The sequence below is a fragment of the Chrysochloris asiatica genome, unplaced genomic scaffold (assembly GCF_000296735.1).
Source record: "Chrysochloris asiatica unplaced genomic scaffold, ChrAsi1.0 scaffold00140, whole genome shotgun sequence".
Taxonomy (NCBI): Eukaryota; Metazoa; Chordata; class Mammalia; order Afrosoricida; family Chrysochloridae; genus Chrysochloris; species Chrysochloris asiatica.
In genome coordinates this window covers 3,085,920-3,102,153 of record NW_006408658.1, presented here as the reverse complement: position 1 = coordinate 3,102,153, position 16,234 = coordinate 3,085,920, and the positions used below count along the sequence as shown (strand labels likewise).

The window sequence follows — 16,234 nt, the reverse complement described above, 5'->3', positions numbered from 1 at the left end:
AATAGAAAATACTCATTAAAAACAATCAGAAATTCATCTGCCAGTGAAGTGGCATTATCTAAAAATATGAACAAGATCCAGCAAGACTAGAAGAGGCAATGGATGGAGCATGTCACTCATTCACCTATAAGAATCAAAGTTCTGGAGTTTATTCGGTAGAGACCCATTTATGACACAAAACCAGGCTGAGCTCTGTCAGTCTGAACCAAGAGAGGTAATGTGCATCTGTATATTAAGCGATTCTGGAAATTTAAAAGCATTTTTAAGATTGTAATGAAATTTATTCTTTAATTCACAAACCATTCTACTCTAATTAATCTCCTGTAATTATGGCTAGACAAGTCCCTAGGAAAACTTCCAATTAACTCCAGAATCCCTCTCTCACCTCCCAAAAAATACAATAAATTCCAGTTCTGCTTTGCTTCCATTCCACACTTCCACACTTCCAAATGTATTTGTGTGGCACCTATATAAGTTTTGTATGTAGCATGAAAATTATTCTATATTGTCGATTTCTGTTCCCAAGGTCAGGTCTGCTTTACCTTCATTTCATGTCTTCAACCTTCTCAGCAATTTCTGGATTCCCTGCTTGATCTCCTTGGTTCTCACCCCATAAACAATTGGGTTCAGAGCTGGAGGTATGAGGTGATGTAAGATGTTAAGCAGAATAGGAACATCTGGGGGGATTTTCTTTCTGGCCAGGTTAGTGATGACCAGAACCAACAGAACAGTGCTGAAAAAGAGGATAAGAATGAAGTGGGAGCCACAAGTGCCTAGAGCTTTGGCTGCAGCTCCCTCAGACTTGATTCTAAACACTGCTGTCAGAATAAAGGAATACGAGAGAACAATAAGAATAAGGTCAGATCCCAGCAGGGTCCAACCCACCACAAACTGGTAAAGCTGATTGAAGGTAGTGTCATCACAAGAGAGTTTGGACACAGACATGTTAGTACAGATACAGTTCTTGATAATATTTCTTGCACAGTATCGGAGTTGGGAAGAAAGTATAGGAATAGGCATAGTAAGAAGGCCATTCCGGGCCACAACAAAAATGGCAGCCCTAGCCACAAATTGGTCAGTAATAACGGATGGATACCGCAGGGGGTGGCAGATGGCTACATAGCGGTCATAGGCCATGATCATAAACGTGCAGGATTCCATGGTCAAGAAACTGTTCATAATGAACATTTGAAGGAAACAGGCAGAGAATCTGATAGTCTTGTTGTCAAACCAAAAGATATCCAAGACCTTGGGTACAACAGTAAGGCAGAGCACAATGTCCAGCAGGGAGAGGAGGCTGAGCAGGTAATACATGGGCTCATGCAGGGAGGCCTCCAGCCGGATGGTGATCAGGAGGGTGGCGTTGGCCCCCATGGCCAGGAGGAAGAGGAGGCTGAGTGGCAGGGAGAGCCAGTGCTGCCAACTCTGGAAGTTAGGGAAGCAGATGAGAAGGAATTCAGAGACTGGAGCAGTGGAGGAGTTACTGGGTGATGCCATGTACCATCTCCTGATCAGACACTTCAGAGCAGATAATGCTGAAAACCTTGGAAGGTAGAACAGAAATAAATCCATCCAGACTAAATGATTACCCATGAGGAAAGAACATTTTCTTAAAAAGCATTGAAAAATAGTAACAGTTAAGCACCTGGCACTCTTAATAAGTGCTTTATATTTACAAATCCACCCATTTTGTTAAAAACCCTAATAGAAGAATGACAAATTCCTGATTTGCCTGTGAAAATTCCTTGTAATGTCACTTTATACTCTTCTTGTTCTTGTTAAGTGTCTCAAGTCGTTTCCCATCCATAGCGACACTGTATAGGGTTTCTGAGGAGCGATATTTTCTAAATCTGGCTGTTTAATTATGTAATTATCCTCCCTGTAATAGAAGAATCCTGGTGTGACACTGTGGTTAATGAGCTAAACTGAAAAGTCGGTTTGAACCACAAGGTCGGCGGTTCAAGTTTACCAGCCACTCCTGGGAAACCCTATATAGGGTTGCTACAGGTCAGAACCAACTCGAAGGCACTTAACAATAACAACAATCAAAGAAGAACCATTGTCATTTCCAATTTTAACAGATGAAGAAACAAAAGTACAGTGGTGAAGCCATACTCTAGAACCAAGTAATTGGGATTCATAGTTGAAGCTTCAGTTACTACAATTTTCTGCTGCCACAAAAATACACTGTAAGTCCTACTGCTAAAGCAGATCAATCACAGACCACACCAGAACCAGCAGAACTGTGCTAAAGAAGAGGATAAGGATGCATACACCTTTTATTTGAGATGAGCTCTGTCTGTCCTTCCTGCAAGAGAAAACTGCACTAAGAAAGGAGATACCAGACCTAAGTGGGTCACAAGAGAATACTTGAAGTCAGTTGTTATGGAGTCCTGGTGTGGCCCTGTGGGTTAATGCACCAGGCTGCAAAGTCGCTTGAACTACATAGTTGGTGGTTCAAGCTCACCAGCTGCTCCTAAGAAAACCGACAATGGTTGTTGTTGTTGTTGTTGTTAAGTGCCCTTCAAGTCGGTTATGATTCACACTGACCCTGTATAGGGTTTTTGTGACTTTCAATCCCTGTGGGAGCAGAAAAACCTCATTTTTCGCTCATGGAGAAACTGATGGGCTAGAACAGCCAGCCTTGTGATTGGCAGTTCAGCGCTTATCCTATGGAGCCACAGCACTCCCTGAAATTAGAGGTATGAGTAACTCTTACATCAAAAAAATGGGAATTTACACACACACCTGTTGCCGTAGAATCAGCTTCAACTTACACTAATGCTACGGAACAGACTAAGGAGCTCTGGTAGCGTAGTGGTTACAAATCGGGCTGCAAACCACAAGGTCAGCAGTTCGAAACTACCAGCGGTTCCTCAGGAGAAAGATGAGGCTATCTGCTCCCGTAAAGATTTACAACCTCGGAAACCCTGTTCAGAGTCGCTATGGGTCGGAACCGACTCGACGGCACTTAAAAACAACAACAACGGAACAGACTAGAACTCCTCTAAGGCTCTAAATCTTGACAGAAGCTGACTGAAACATCTTTCTCTCAGGAAGTTGTCAGTGGGTTCAAATCACCGACCTGTCAGTTAGCCGCTGAGTACTTAACCACTAAGTAGGCCACCAGGGCTCTCTAACAGGAACTTTGGTGGTGGTGCTAAGTGCTGTGGAGTCACTTGTGACTCACAGGAACCCTGTATAGGGTTTCCAAGGTGTATTTAAGCCACCATGGTGGTGGTGGTGGTGTGCGTGGAGTCGACCCAGAATAGGGTGTCCAAGGCTATAAATCTTTACGTGAGCAGAGAGCTTCATCTTTCTCCTGAGAAACGGCTTGTAGTTTTGAACCGCTGACCTTGAGGTTAGCAGCCTGACTCATAACCACTACGCTACCAGAGCTCCTTAAGCCACCATTGTTGCTGTTGTTAAGTGCCATCGAGATATTTCTGACCCATAGACCCTGTACAGGGTTTCCGAGGAGCGGCTGGTTAGCTTCAATTGCCGACACTGGGATTCAAACAGCTTTGCAGTCCAGGGCATTAACCCACAGCACCACACCACACACACTAAACCACCATAAAGAAGTCTGAAAAAGGAATAGACTGAGATTTTAAAAATATGTAAAATGATCCAATTGTCTAACATAGAATGCTGTTTTGAGCCCAAGAAGTTTCACGTATCCAGTAATTTTAATTTAACAGATTTATTCCAAGAGTGAGGGACAGCAGCAACTGCTGTTTTCATCTTAACTGCACTGGTATCCTCCATCAGTCAAAAACCCAGTCTAGTACACAAAGAGCAGTAGCAAATAATTGTAAGGTTCTTATGAGCTAACCTGGAGTCTTGGTGTGGTGCTGTGGGTTAATGCGCCAGACTGCAAAGCCGTGTGAACTGCAAGGTCGGTGGTTCAAGTTCCCCAGCAGCTCCTTGGAAACCCTATACAGGGTCGCTATGGGCCAAAATCGACTCGATGACACTGAACGACAACAACAACAATCTCAGTCAGTTTTAATCAACAACAACAGTAGTCCTGATGAGTGTTGGATGCTCCTAGAGTCAGTTTTCCTCTCTATTCTTGGAGAACAGAAGTCTATTTCTCAACAGTGAAAGGGACGTGAATGTCTGAAGACAGATTCAGAGGTTGGAAGAAAAATGTTTCCCTTCTGTTTTGCCTCATATATAATCACAGTCTACAGCAGTCCTGTCCAATAGAAATGCTAAGTGAAATCATATGAAATTTTTAATTTCTAGTAGTGGTTGTGGTGATTGTGTGCCATCGAGTCGGTTCCGATGCACAGAGATCCAATAGAGTGTTTCTGAGGTTGTAAATCTTTGTGTGGAGTGATGGATAGATTTTAATTGCTGACCTTTCAGTTAGCAACCCAGTTCATAATACACTATGCTACCAGGGGTCTATAAATTTCTATTAGCCACATTTTAAAATATTGAAGGAAAAAGGTAACAATAATTTTTAAGTCAATATATCCAATATAGTATCACATTAACAAGTAATAAATATTTCACATTACCCATTTTTTATGTAAACATTACTAAAGAGATATTTATGTTTTGTTTTTTTTTTTGTACTAACTCTCCAAAATCAGGAGTGTATTTTATACTAACAACACAGTGCAATTCAAATCAGCCATACTTGGCTAGTGGTTACGGTGATACACAGTACAAATCAATCACTTGGAGGAACTAAATATTTCTCCTTTTATTTGATTTACTATATGAGTTGTATTAATGTTGGCCATCCAGCATCTTATAGTTCTTGGGTTGTATATGTGAGCTTCTATAATCGGTTCCACCTCCGGGTCAGCTCAAAATGGCACCCACTTCTCACTTATCTACCGGTTCCAGAGGCCAGATTGTTTTGTGAAATTGGTGAGTCAAGTGCAAAGCGTGACCATGCCTTATCTCCTGCATTGGTGCCTCTCCCCAGTGACCTCTCTGGTACCTTCAGGCTTTTGTCCAACCTTCCTTCCCCTGCCCACTTGAAACCTAATGTTATCCCGCTGCCCCCCCACACACACACACACACCTTTAATAGCTGAACCGAAATATCAAGAATGAATGGGAGAAGGTATCCCATGGTGGGTCATTTACCATCTCTCTCATAGACCATTCATCACCAGGACCCCCAATATAGCATTCAGGATAACCCACAGAGAGCAACCCATGCCTGGCTGCACATATGGGGTACCATCTGAGCTGTCACCTGATAATTTTTTCAAAGCTGTTGTAAATGCAAAATGCCACATAACAAAATAGTAGATAAATAAGGTGTAGATATATAGGTTTTAGTCTCCTTTTAGAGATCTCTTAACAGATTTACCTTGTAGACGCCTTTCAATCAAGACCGAGGTAATTAGCACATCTAGAGCTCTCAGCCTATGTCAACGTAAGTCTTGACAAGAGAACAGTATTTGCCAGTAACCCTGCCTCTTTGACTCAGACTAAATATCTGTCTTCCTTCTATTCCTACCTTAGACCAGTGAAGCTTTTTGTGTTGTTGTTAGAATCAATTTCACTGTTCAGTAAAGAGTACAAAATGTCCAGGTATCTCCAGTGTAGCAGGAGGAAATTGTTCTTTCACATAAAAGGAACTGGAGACTGGAATTGGTTTCTGTTACCAAAGACAGCAAAATGATAGATTCAGAATGTTAGATCAGACTTAGAAAGCAACCTATTTATCCTGTCAGATCATACAAACTTACCTGTGGCCAGATTCCAGTTACATTAACAAAATACATCTGCGAAGCCATACTCTTTGCTTCCCTTTGATGTGTTGAGTGGCATTTTTTTTCCTGCATCAATGAAACAAAGATAAAGAATCAACTGCACATTCAGTCTGGAGGCTTCTGGGGAGCATACAAACTTGAATGATAGAAAAAAAGTACTCTATGCCAGGCAGAGAAGCAGGGAATAGCAATGATCAATAAGACTAAAATGAGACAGAAAGCCAAGCTGAGGTGATCAAGGCAACCAGGATGACTTGTCCTAGCACAGTGGGTGATCTTTTCTATGGAGACTGAGTTGCAACTGAGAATATAAAGCCATTGAGAATCTCCTAGTCTCCAGCTTCCAAAGACAATGATAAAGGTATAGACTTACTCCAGGAACCCTCACCTGAAGATCTCAGCTTTCCTTAAGACAGTACTAGACAACATCCACTAGAAAAACTTTCCTTCCACAGAAAAGCAGGAATGTGCCAGATTTAGGGAAATGAATAGAATCTGAAGCTTGTAACAGAAGAATTTATTCTTCCTGTTATATTAGACACCTGGTTGCCTTTATACCATTAACTTCCTGTCCCCAGATTTACCAATTCAAGAAGTCTGCAATGCATTACTGCTATTTATAACTGCTCGTTGCACCATCTGTTCCAACGCTCCTGTCCCTTCCCTACCCACAGCCCAAAGGGGCTGTGGTCATTTTAAGTATCTAGGCCTGGGACCTAAGGCGCTTTCTTCAGAAAGAAAAATACACAGAAGGAAAATTTTAATATGGGAGTGGTGGTGAACGGAAGACAGCTGAAGAAATCAGAGGAATTAAGGGAATCTGAATAAAGAGCACATACATTTTTGAAAAATATTTTTTTAATACTTAAGACAGAGCTTCATCTAAAATATTAAGTGTACTCTCAGGGGGAAAATATGTTTAAAGTGAGGAATTTAGTATTATCCATAAACTGAAATACTTTCATCATAGTGTTATTGTTGTTGTTAAGTGTCATCAAGTCAGTCCCCAGTAAATCCAACTGTGCTAGGACAAGTCATCTCAAAGAGACCTTGTATAAGGGTTCTGAAGAATGATTGGTAGGTTTGAACTGCAGATCATGTGGTTCCAACTGACCTTGAAATCCAGTGCATTATCCTGCAGCACCACACCAAGACTCCTGCATTATTGTAGTATATGAAGCATAGCATAGTATGGTATGCTTTGTTGTTAAGTGCCATTGAGTCAGTTCTGGCTCGTTGTTGTTAGGTTCTGACTCATAGAGACCCTGAATACGGTTTCCAAGGAATGGCTGGTACGTTTGAACCACTGACTTTGTGGTTAGCAGCTCAGTGTTTATCCTACAGTTTTAGTAAAGAAGAAATGCTTTAGAAAGTTTCTGGCTACCAGCAATGGGAGTGAGAAAGTTGGAAAGGATGCTAAGATACACACCACTCTCTTTCCCACATCACAAGGCCTGAGCTCCAGACTTGGGACTGAAATGGTATATTCAAAATGATTAGGACAATTCTTTGCAAAATATTATCTCTATTTCTTTGAACTTGTCTCTGTGTCTTCTTAAGGGAATGGGTAGACTCTGACGCTCTTAACAGAAGAATTTATTCTTCCTGTTATATTAGACACCTGGTTCTCTTTATACCATTAACTTCCTGTCCCCAGACAGTTGACTATCAACTTCACTTTACAGATCTAAGCTAAGACTAACTAGTAAGTAATGGCCCTGCTTACAGAGAGATTTGTTGTTGTTGTTGTTGTTGTTGAGTGCCATTGAGTTGGTTTCGACTCATAGCAACCCTGTATGGCGTTTCAGAGGAGTAGCTGGTAGGTTTGAAGTGCTGCTCTTGCAAGTTACAGTCCTGTACTACCTGTTATACTTTCCCTTCCATCCCTCCCATCTTTTCCTAGAAATGAGCAAAAACAAAGGCTCCAGGGAGACTCTTTATATTTTCTAGTTTATGATTCATCTATATACCTAAACCAAAGCATACTGACAACTCAGGAATAGTACAAATTGTTGTTGTTGCTAAGTGCCATCGAGTCAGTTCCGACCCATAGCGACCCTGTACAGGGTTTCCGAGGCTGTAAATCTTTACGGGAGCAGAACGCCTCATCTTTCTCCCGCGGAGCAGCTGGTAGTTTCGAACTGCTGGCCTTAAGGTTCGCAGCCCGATTCATAACCACTACGCTACCAGAGCACAAATTAGGACAAGCAATAAATGAAAGAAAGGGGAAATTCTGATAGAAATGAAAGGGGCAAACAAAAGTGATGACACCCAGGAAGGATATCACTATTTTCTGTTGATAATAACATAGAAACAAGAGAATAATAGACTAACAGTTCTTCTCAGATAAAATCTCCGGTCACCATTGATTGTAAACAAAATTTCAGGAGTTATTCTACCCCAATAAGGAAAACTGAACTGAAGTAGGGAATTTATAGGATAAACGGGCCACAAAAAAAATGTTGTTTTAAATGTTATTACTGTGGTTCTTTTACAGGTATGTAGAATGTGATATTCCATTGAACTGCACAGAACAAATGTTGCAAAGCAGTCAAACATCTGCACATTGTGTGGCTATGAATCATGACAATGTTTTACTGTTAATTTTAAGATAGCTCCCTGGGTCTGATGAAAGCAGATTGCTGTCCCTCCTTCCCGTGTTCCCTTTACCCTTGTGTATCATAGTATGTGTTGCTTCTTCAACTATATCAGATGGGAATGTGGAGAAAATGTTTTTCAGTCACATGTTATTGGAAGTCTATGGTCTCAACAGATGTGAACAGAGTTCAGGCTGCAGTCACATATTGTTCTACTTTGGAGCTCCAAAATGTTTGGTTGTGAGATAAAAGCACATCCAGATTGAATTGTATGTAGACGTAGAATACATCCAATTGACATGCTTGGTGGTGGTGGTTATGTGCCGTGGAGTCGGTTCCAACTCATAGCAACCCTGTACAGAGTTTCCAAGGCTGTAAATCTTTATGGAAGCAGAAAGCCTCATCTTTTTCCCACAGAGCAGCTGGTAGTTTCAAACTGCTGACCTTGCAGCTTGCAGCCCGATTCATAACCACTACACTACCAGAGCTCCTTAATTGACATGCTTATAAGGCATCAAATAATTTTAAGATACAAAGCAAGCAAGAGAATTTTTCAAAAAAAGTTTATTTATGGTGATGGAAAATTTGTCAGTGGATATCGTTGCATACAAATGATGTAATTACTCTCATTGAATTGTACACATGAAAAATATTAAATTATCAAATTTGTTATTTATATTTTTTCAACAATTTTTTTTTTTTCAAAAAGACTGTAGGAGTTAGATACATTTCACCCCAAGGTATAAGGATCCATGTCCTATTCAGAGGGCAGCAGGGAAACCAGTGTGCTTGGTGAAAAATAATGAATATAGCAATAAAAACTTTAATAGGTAAATTTCTTTGTTGTTGCTGTTAAGTACCATGGAGTCAGTTCTGACTCATAGTTAGTGACCCTGCACAGGGTTTATGAGGCTGCAAATCTTTTTGGGAGCAGAAAGCCTCATCTCTCTCCCGTGAAACAGCTGGTAGTTTCGAACTGCCGACCTTGAGGTTAGCAGCCCAATTCGTAACCACTACACAAATATCTTTAAGGAACTGTAAAAAGAACTTTTCATGGTTTACTTATTTTCATTTCAGAATAACAATAGAACATAAATTATTTCACCATTTTAAAGGTAAAGAAACCAAGATTCAAGAGTTTAGTCAGGAGAAAACAGGGTTTGATGGCAAACTAGGCTGAAAGGCTGTGTAGACTCTCTTCAGCAAAGATACAGAAAACCAGATGAAATAGATTCAGAGGACAGTTTCAAACTCTGAGTTTCAAATAAAGGGATAAATAAATGGATCGAGTACTTACTAGGAGAAAGAATTTGAGCAGAAGCAAGAAAGGAGGTGACTTTTGATTTGGGGCAACAAAATAGTATAATCACTGGTGACCACCTGGGGCTACTTGTGAGTAGAAGTGGGGGAAATGCAGCAATGAAGGCAAGGACTGAGTGTGGCCATATTCCATTGACATCCACTGACCTTGAGATGAAAGAGAAGAGGAAAATCTGGCTTGCCTGAAGTTAGGAAGATATGTGAACTTCTGAGCCCATGGGCACTGACTTAGCCCCTATAGGGGATAGGGCTGAGAGTGAAATGGCCAATTGATCTGAAGTGCAGGGAGGTGAACTCCCAAACTTACAGCTGGTAATCATTTGACCTAGCTTGGATAGCTAGTTGACCAGAACTTGAACCAAGGAAGATAAAGATGTTTGATACTCAGAACAAGTGCAAACTGCTGCAATTTTATTGAATTAGACTTTTGCCTGTGAATGCAGTGACTGAAGATTCCAATTGGAATGGAAGGATTCTTCATATCAAGAAACATCCTTGTTTCCTCAGTGTACTGGGTTGATGTTGTTGTTGTTAAGTGCCATTGAGTCAGTTCTGACCCATAGCAACTGGGTTGAAAGGTACAAGAAATTTATATATTGGCTATCAAAAATGAGGAAAGGAGGAGGGGTACAAAGGCATGAAGTGGCTGGCTTACACGCTTTCATGAGTGTGCTTAGTTGCAGAATGAAAGGGGGAAAAAACAAAAGAGAGACATAGCAGAATGGATTAAAAAAAAAAACAAGATTCTTCAATATGTTGTCTAACAAGAGACATATTAAAAAGTTTGAGACAGCCTTTTTGATCAACCAAAGAATGGCTAACTTTGGTACATAAACACAATGGAATACTATAAAACATTAAAGAATAATAATGAATCTGTGAAATACCTCACAACATGGTTGAATCTGGAAGACATTATGCTGAGTCCTATTTGTCAATCACAAAAGGACAAAGATTACATGATACCCATGTTGTAAAAAAATTTTTTAAAAAAGGAAGGGAGTTTCTTGGTAAAAGACATAATCTTATGATGATTATGAGGGGGAAACTATTCATGGGCTAGAGGGTAGACACATGTTCACACAGGTGCCAAAGCAGGCAATATACAAGAGCAGTTGAGGAGGAAAGATGAAGGTAACAGGAGACACAGGGAGGAGTGCAATAGGTAAAGTGAATAGAGGTAAATACTGTTAACTGCTGGTACATGGAGGGGGTTGCAAAATGTAATGAAGCCAAGTATATGATTTGTTGGATGTAAAACTGATTATCTATTCTGTAAGCCTTCACTCATTTCACAATAAAAAAAGTTAAATAAATAAGTAAATAAATGAATCTAGAAACTGACTTTGAACCACTTTAAAAAAAAAAAAAAAAAGCATTTAGCCAAAGTTTATAAAACCTCAGTAGCCAAATTTAGTCAAAAGTGCTAATCTAAACTTGAAATCCCAATTACCCAGATTCTTGCTCCAACTCCAGTGGTCTTTGTCATATAAAATTTTATTTACTTCTCGCTGAAAAAAAAAAAAAAACAAAAAAAAAGACTGTGTTAGGTACTGTAAGAACATCAAGTAGTTTTCAAAGGAAGACAGAGACAATATACTCATTTATAAAATGTTCATCTTGTTCAATACTTTTATATTAAATTTCCCTATAAAGGGCAACCATGGTAAGTTTAAAAAGAAAACTAAAACTCTCCCTATCTAATAGAAGTGTGTAACAGCATCAAAGAAAGACAGACTTAGAGCTATTCCAGATATAATAGCAATTCTAGTAGGGAGAATCAGGAAAGAATGACATCTTATAGATGGTGGCATTTTGAATTAAGCTTTGGAGGAAAGATAAGACTTAAGAATTGGCAAATGGTGATACTCATAAAAGGAGCTTGATCTAGAAATAATAAAATGATTAAAGACAAATAGCAAACATATGTAGGGAATATTAAGAAATTAGTGAACAGTCAATTTTGGCTACCAAACCCAAAAAATAGTTACTATCCAGTTGATTCCAACTCATGAGGACCCCATTCTTGCAGAACAGAGCTACTCTCCATAGGGTTTTTCAATGGCTATGGTCTTTTGGAACCAGATTGCTGTATTTTTTAAGTATCACTGAATGGGTTTGAACCACCAGTCTTTTAGTTAGTAGTCAAGTTCTTAGCCATTTGAATCTCTTCTAATTTTGGCTTCAGTTGTCAAGAAAACAAAATCTAAAAGCATGTTGTTGTTAAGTGCTATTGAGTCGATTCTGATTCGTACCAACCCTGTATAGGGTCTCTGAGGAGCAATTGAATTTCTGACCTTATGATTTGCAGTCCAGTGTTGATCCTATAGTGCCACACCAGGAGTCCTAAAAGTATACTGTTGCTGTCATGGGAAACAGGCAGATTTGACTTCTCCTGGCTTCACAAGGTAGAATAAAAATCAAACTCAAAATCAGCCCAGGACTGATTCCAATGAAGCAGTGGTCAGATATGCTTCTACCCTATAACCTTCTTTACCCTATTCTGACAACAATCATCTCTCTCACAGCACTTTCTGCTTCACGTCTGTGTTCAACAATCCATGACAATGGTGCAATGGCCACACACATAACTCATAGCAATAGTCATAATTATGGAATTTATTAGGGAAGTGAGTTGGGTCCGATTCAGGATCAGAACCAACTCGGGACACAGCAGTTCTCCAGTCAGGAATGCCTCACATCTGCCATACTGAAGACACACCTCACTTTTGTCTTCAGCCTTTCAGCCATATTGGTATCTTGGCCTTTGCTTTTACTCAGTCCATGGGCCTAGAGGCCGAAGCTGCTCTGGCTTTCCATGCCACTAGGTAGGGATCTCATACTCCACTCTCGTTCTTCCTTCTTCATGGTCCTGAGATATTCCATCTCTGCTTCTGAGATGGCTCCTTATAATTGGAGAGCAAAGCTAACCAATCTCAGGCTTAGAGTCCTATATATCTTATTTGCATGATTCCACACAATCATTTGGTGAGAATTAAGAATTGGATAGAAAAGCATTACAAGCCAATTCAAGGTATTACAGGCAAAAACATAAAAATTTGTAATAGAAGACGAAAGATCTCAATGGTGTAGCATATAAAGCTTTTTTAAGCACTGTAGAAAACTTGAATTTAATACAAGTCATTCAGAAGATAAGTTTCAATACAGAAGAACATAAAAGAGTACACTTGGAAAATTGTTGGAATGATGCCTTGGAAAATTATGCCCTTAAAAGTCTTAATATTGTTCCCTAAAAGACACAGGTTGTTGCCTTGAATTATTATTCTTTGTAGATACTGGATTAATATGTAGCATATTTAGGCAGGAAACTGAAAATTTATGTACTATGCTAGCTGGAAAAAACAAACTCTAGAACTCCCATGCCTGGAAAACTATGGGAAACTTTAACAGGATGGGATTGAGCCAGATATGGCAATTTTTGTTCTTGATAAGTGTCAGTAAGTCAGCTCTGACTCATAGTGACCCTGTATAGGGCTTCCAAGGAGCATCTGGGTTTGAACTGCTGAACTGTGGTTCACAGTTCAGTGTTGATCCTACATCACCATTGTTGTTGTTATGTGCCGTCGAGTCAGTTCCGACCCATAGCGACCCTGTACAGGGTTTCCAAGGGTGTAAATCTTTACAGGAGTAGACAGCCTCATCTTTCTCCCGCGGAGCGGCTGGTAGTTTCAAACCGCTGACCTTAAGGTTCGCAGCCCAATTCGTAACCACTACGTTACCAGAGCTCCTTTACATCACCATACCAGTAGTCCAAATAGGACAATAGAGTAAATGACTAGGACAGTTAATTTATCCTTAGGTTGGGCAGGTCAGAGTGAGTTAGGGATGGTGCATGGCATTTGATAGAAAGTTTGAGTTTCCTTATACAAGGACCACTGACCACTTGCCATCAAGTCACCCTTGACCCATGGTGCCTCCACATGTGTCAGAACAGAAGTACGCTCCATATAGTTTCAAAGGCAATTTGTTTCAGAAGTAGATCATTGGGTCTTTTCTCCAAGGTGCCTCAGGGTGCACAAAAATTCCCAACCTTTCTCTAGCAAGTGAGTGCATTAACCATGTACACCACATAGATACTCCTATTTAAAAAAATTTTTTTTAATTTTTTAAAAGCCTTGAATTTGTTCCAACTGATGGTGGCCCCTAAAGAAGAGTAGAACTGCTCCACAAGTTTCAAAGGTTGTAAATAATGTGGAAATCAGACTGCCCCATTTTTCTCCCCAAAAATCTCCTATAGGTACTGGTGTGGTGCTGTGGGTTAATGCACTGGACAGTAAAGTCACTCTGAACCACAAATTTGGCAGTTCAAGCTTACCAGCTGCTCCTTGGAAACCCTATACAGGGTCACTAGGGATTGGAACTGGCTCGATGGCACGTAGCAACAACATAGGCTAAAGTGAAGATCATAAAGCCACGAAGATAAAGATAATGAAGAAAGGAACATACGTAAATTCAAAACTGCAACCTCTTTTCAAAGTAGTCAATCTCCTTTAAAAATCAGTAATGAAGAAAATAAATAACAAAGAAAGAAAATTTTAATAGAAAGAAAAGTAGGAAGTCCACTATTATGTATTATTGTTTGAGGTGGTACAAACTGAAATGTTTAGCAGGGTCTGGGAGGATCAGAGGAGTCAGTGGATGGCAAATATGCCAAGAATCTCAAATAAGAGGGTTGAGGGTATTCAGAGAAACACTCAATGCCAGAAGTCAAAGTTTTGTCATCAATGCCTACAGTTACTTCAGCTCAAGCAAGCCCGTCAGGGCACAAAAGCCAAACAGGACTCTGCCAACCTGAATCAGAAGACAGAAATGTATCAATATCTTTTGCAAAACCAAGATATACAAATCTATTTAATGGCATCCGTGTAAAGATTGTTGCTTAAATGGTTAAGCATCCCCACTCCACCCCCCTGTCTGAATTTAGCACCATATAGGTAAGGCTTGTCAAGATCCTCTGTTAGGAATTGAGTCAAGGAAAATTTCCAAGTAGCCAGAGAATCCAGAAAAGAGAGGTTTCCTTTGAAGCAATAAGAAATAAAAGTTTACAAGTGACTGTCTTCATTGTTATCTGAGATTTGGAAAAAAGTAGAATCAGAACTCATTCTAGGTTTAAAACTTGACATTTCCTTTACCACACTTCTGGTGTGGCACTGTAGGATCAGCTCTGGACTGTGATCCACAAGGTTGGTTGTTCAAACCCACCAGTTGCTCCTCAGAAACCCTATACAGGGTCACTATGAATCAGAATCTACTAGACCAATGGCATTTAGCAACAATTTTTTTGTTAGCAATTCCAAAGGTGGGTCTTATCATTTTTACCTGTTACAACTTCCTCAGTAGTTTCCGGATTCCCTGCTTGATCTCCTTAGTTCTCACACCATAAACAATGGGATTCAGAGCAGGGGGTATGAGGTGGTGCAGGATGTTGAGCAGGATGGGGATATCTGAGGGAATTCTCTTTCTGGCCAGGTTAGTGATGACCAGAACCAGTAGAACAGTGCTGAAGAAGAGGATGAGGATGAAGTGGGAACCACAAGTGCTCAGGGCCTTGGCCATAGCTCCCTCTGCCTTGATCCTTAGCACAGTTTTCAGAATAAAAGAATAGGAGAGAACAACAAGGATCAGGTCAGAGCCTAGCAGGGTCCATCCTGCCACAAATTGATATAGTCGATTTAATGTGATGTCATCACAAGAGAGTTTGGACACAGACAGGTTAGTGCAAATGCAATTTTTTATGATAGTCTCATCACAGTATTTGAGTCTGGAAGAAAGGATGGGAACAGGAAGAGAAAAAAGGGCATTCCGGGCCACAACGAAGGTGGCAGCCCTCAACACAAATTGGTCAGTGATGATAGATGAGTATCTCAGGGGGTGGCAAATGGCCACATAGCGGTCATAGGCCATAACCATGAATGTGCAAGACTCCATGGTCAAGAAACTGTTCATGATGAACATCTGGAGGAAGCAGGCAGAGAAGCTGATGGACTTGAGGTCAAACCAGAAGATGGCCAGGACTTTAGGGATGACAGTAAGGCAGAGCACAATATCCAGCAAGGAGAGGAGGCTGAGCAGGTAACACATGGGCTCATGCAGGGAAGCTTCCAGCCGGATGGTGATCAGGAGGGTAGCATTGGCCCCCATGGCCAGGAGGAAGAGGAGGCTGAGTGGCAGAGAGAGCCAGTGCTGCCAACTCTGGTAGTTAGGGAAGCAGATGAGGAGGAATTCAGAGACTGGAGCAGTGGAGGCGTTACTGGGCAGTGCCATTCAAAGTATCTTGATCAAGCTGAAAAATCCAGGGTAGCTATAAATGTAGAACAGTGGTATATCAGCGTAAAAATAGGTGTTCTAGATGCAGTGGAACTTGGAATTCACTGGGGTACATATATCATCTTCACAAATATCAACATTAAATGGAGTACTTATCATGTGCCAGACCCTGCGTGAATGCTTTATATTTATTACTCATTCATATTTTTTTCATCCCTTTAAAAATATACATTTTTTGCCACTGAAATGATTACAATTCATAGTAAGCCTAAATGACCGAATAGA

General features: G+C 40.4%; 2 protein-coding genes across 2 annotated transcripts; both read right to left on the bottom strand.

The window, feature by feature from the left end:
- Positions 1-549: 549 nt before the first annotated feature.
- Positions 550-1,509, bottom strand: LOC102830888 (olfactory receptor 56A4-like). The gene has a single exon (XM_006870314.1). It carries the CDS (start codon positions 1,495-1,497, stop codon positions 550-552), a length of 948 nt encoding a protein of 315 aa, XP_006870376.1. The 5' UTR covers positions 1,498-1,509.
- A 13,495-nt stretch (positions 1,510-15,004) lies between these two features.
- Positions 15,005-15,958, bottom strand: LOC102810778 (olfactory receptor 56A4-like). Its single transcript, XM_006870204.1, has one exon. It carries the CDS (start codon positions 15,944-15,946, stop codon positions 15,005-15,007), a length of 942 nt encoding a protein of 313 aa, XP_006870266.1. The 5' UTR covers positions 15,947-15,958.
- Positions 15,959-16,234: the final 276 nt, after the last annotated feature.

Bases quoted from the DNA above. Each gene is read 5' to 3' on its own strand.
- LOC102830888 (XM_006870314.1), bottom strand. From the start codon at position 1,497: ATGGCATCACCCAGTAACTCCTCCACTGCTCCAGTCTCTGAATTCCTT.
- LOC102810778 (XM_006870204.1), bottom strand. From the start codon at position 15,946: ATGGCACTGCCCAGTAACGCCTCCACTGCTCCAGTCTCTGAATTCCTC.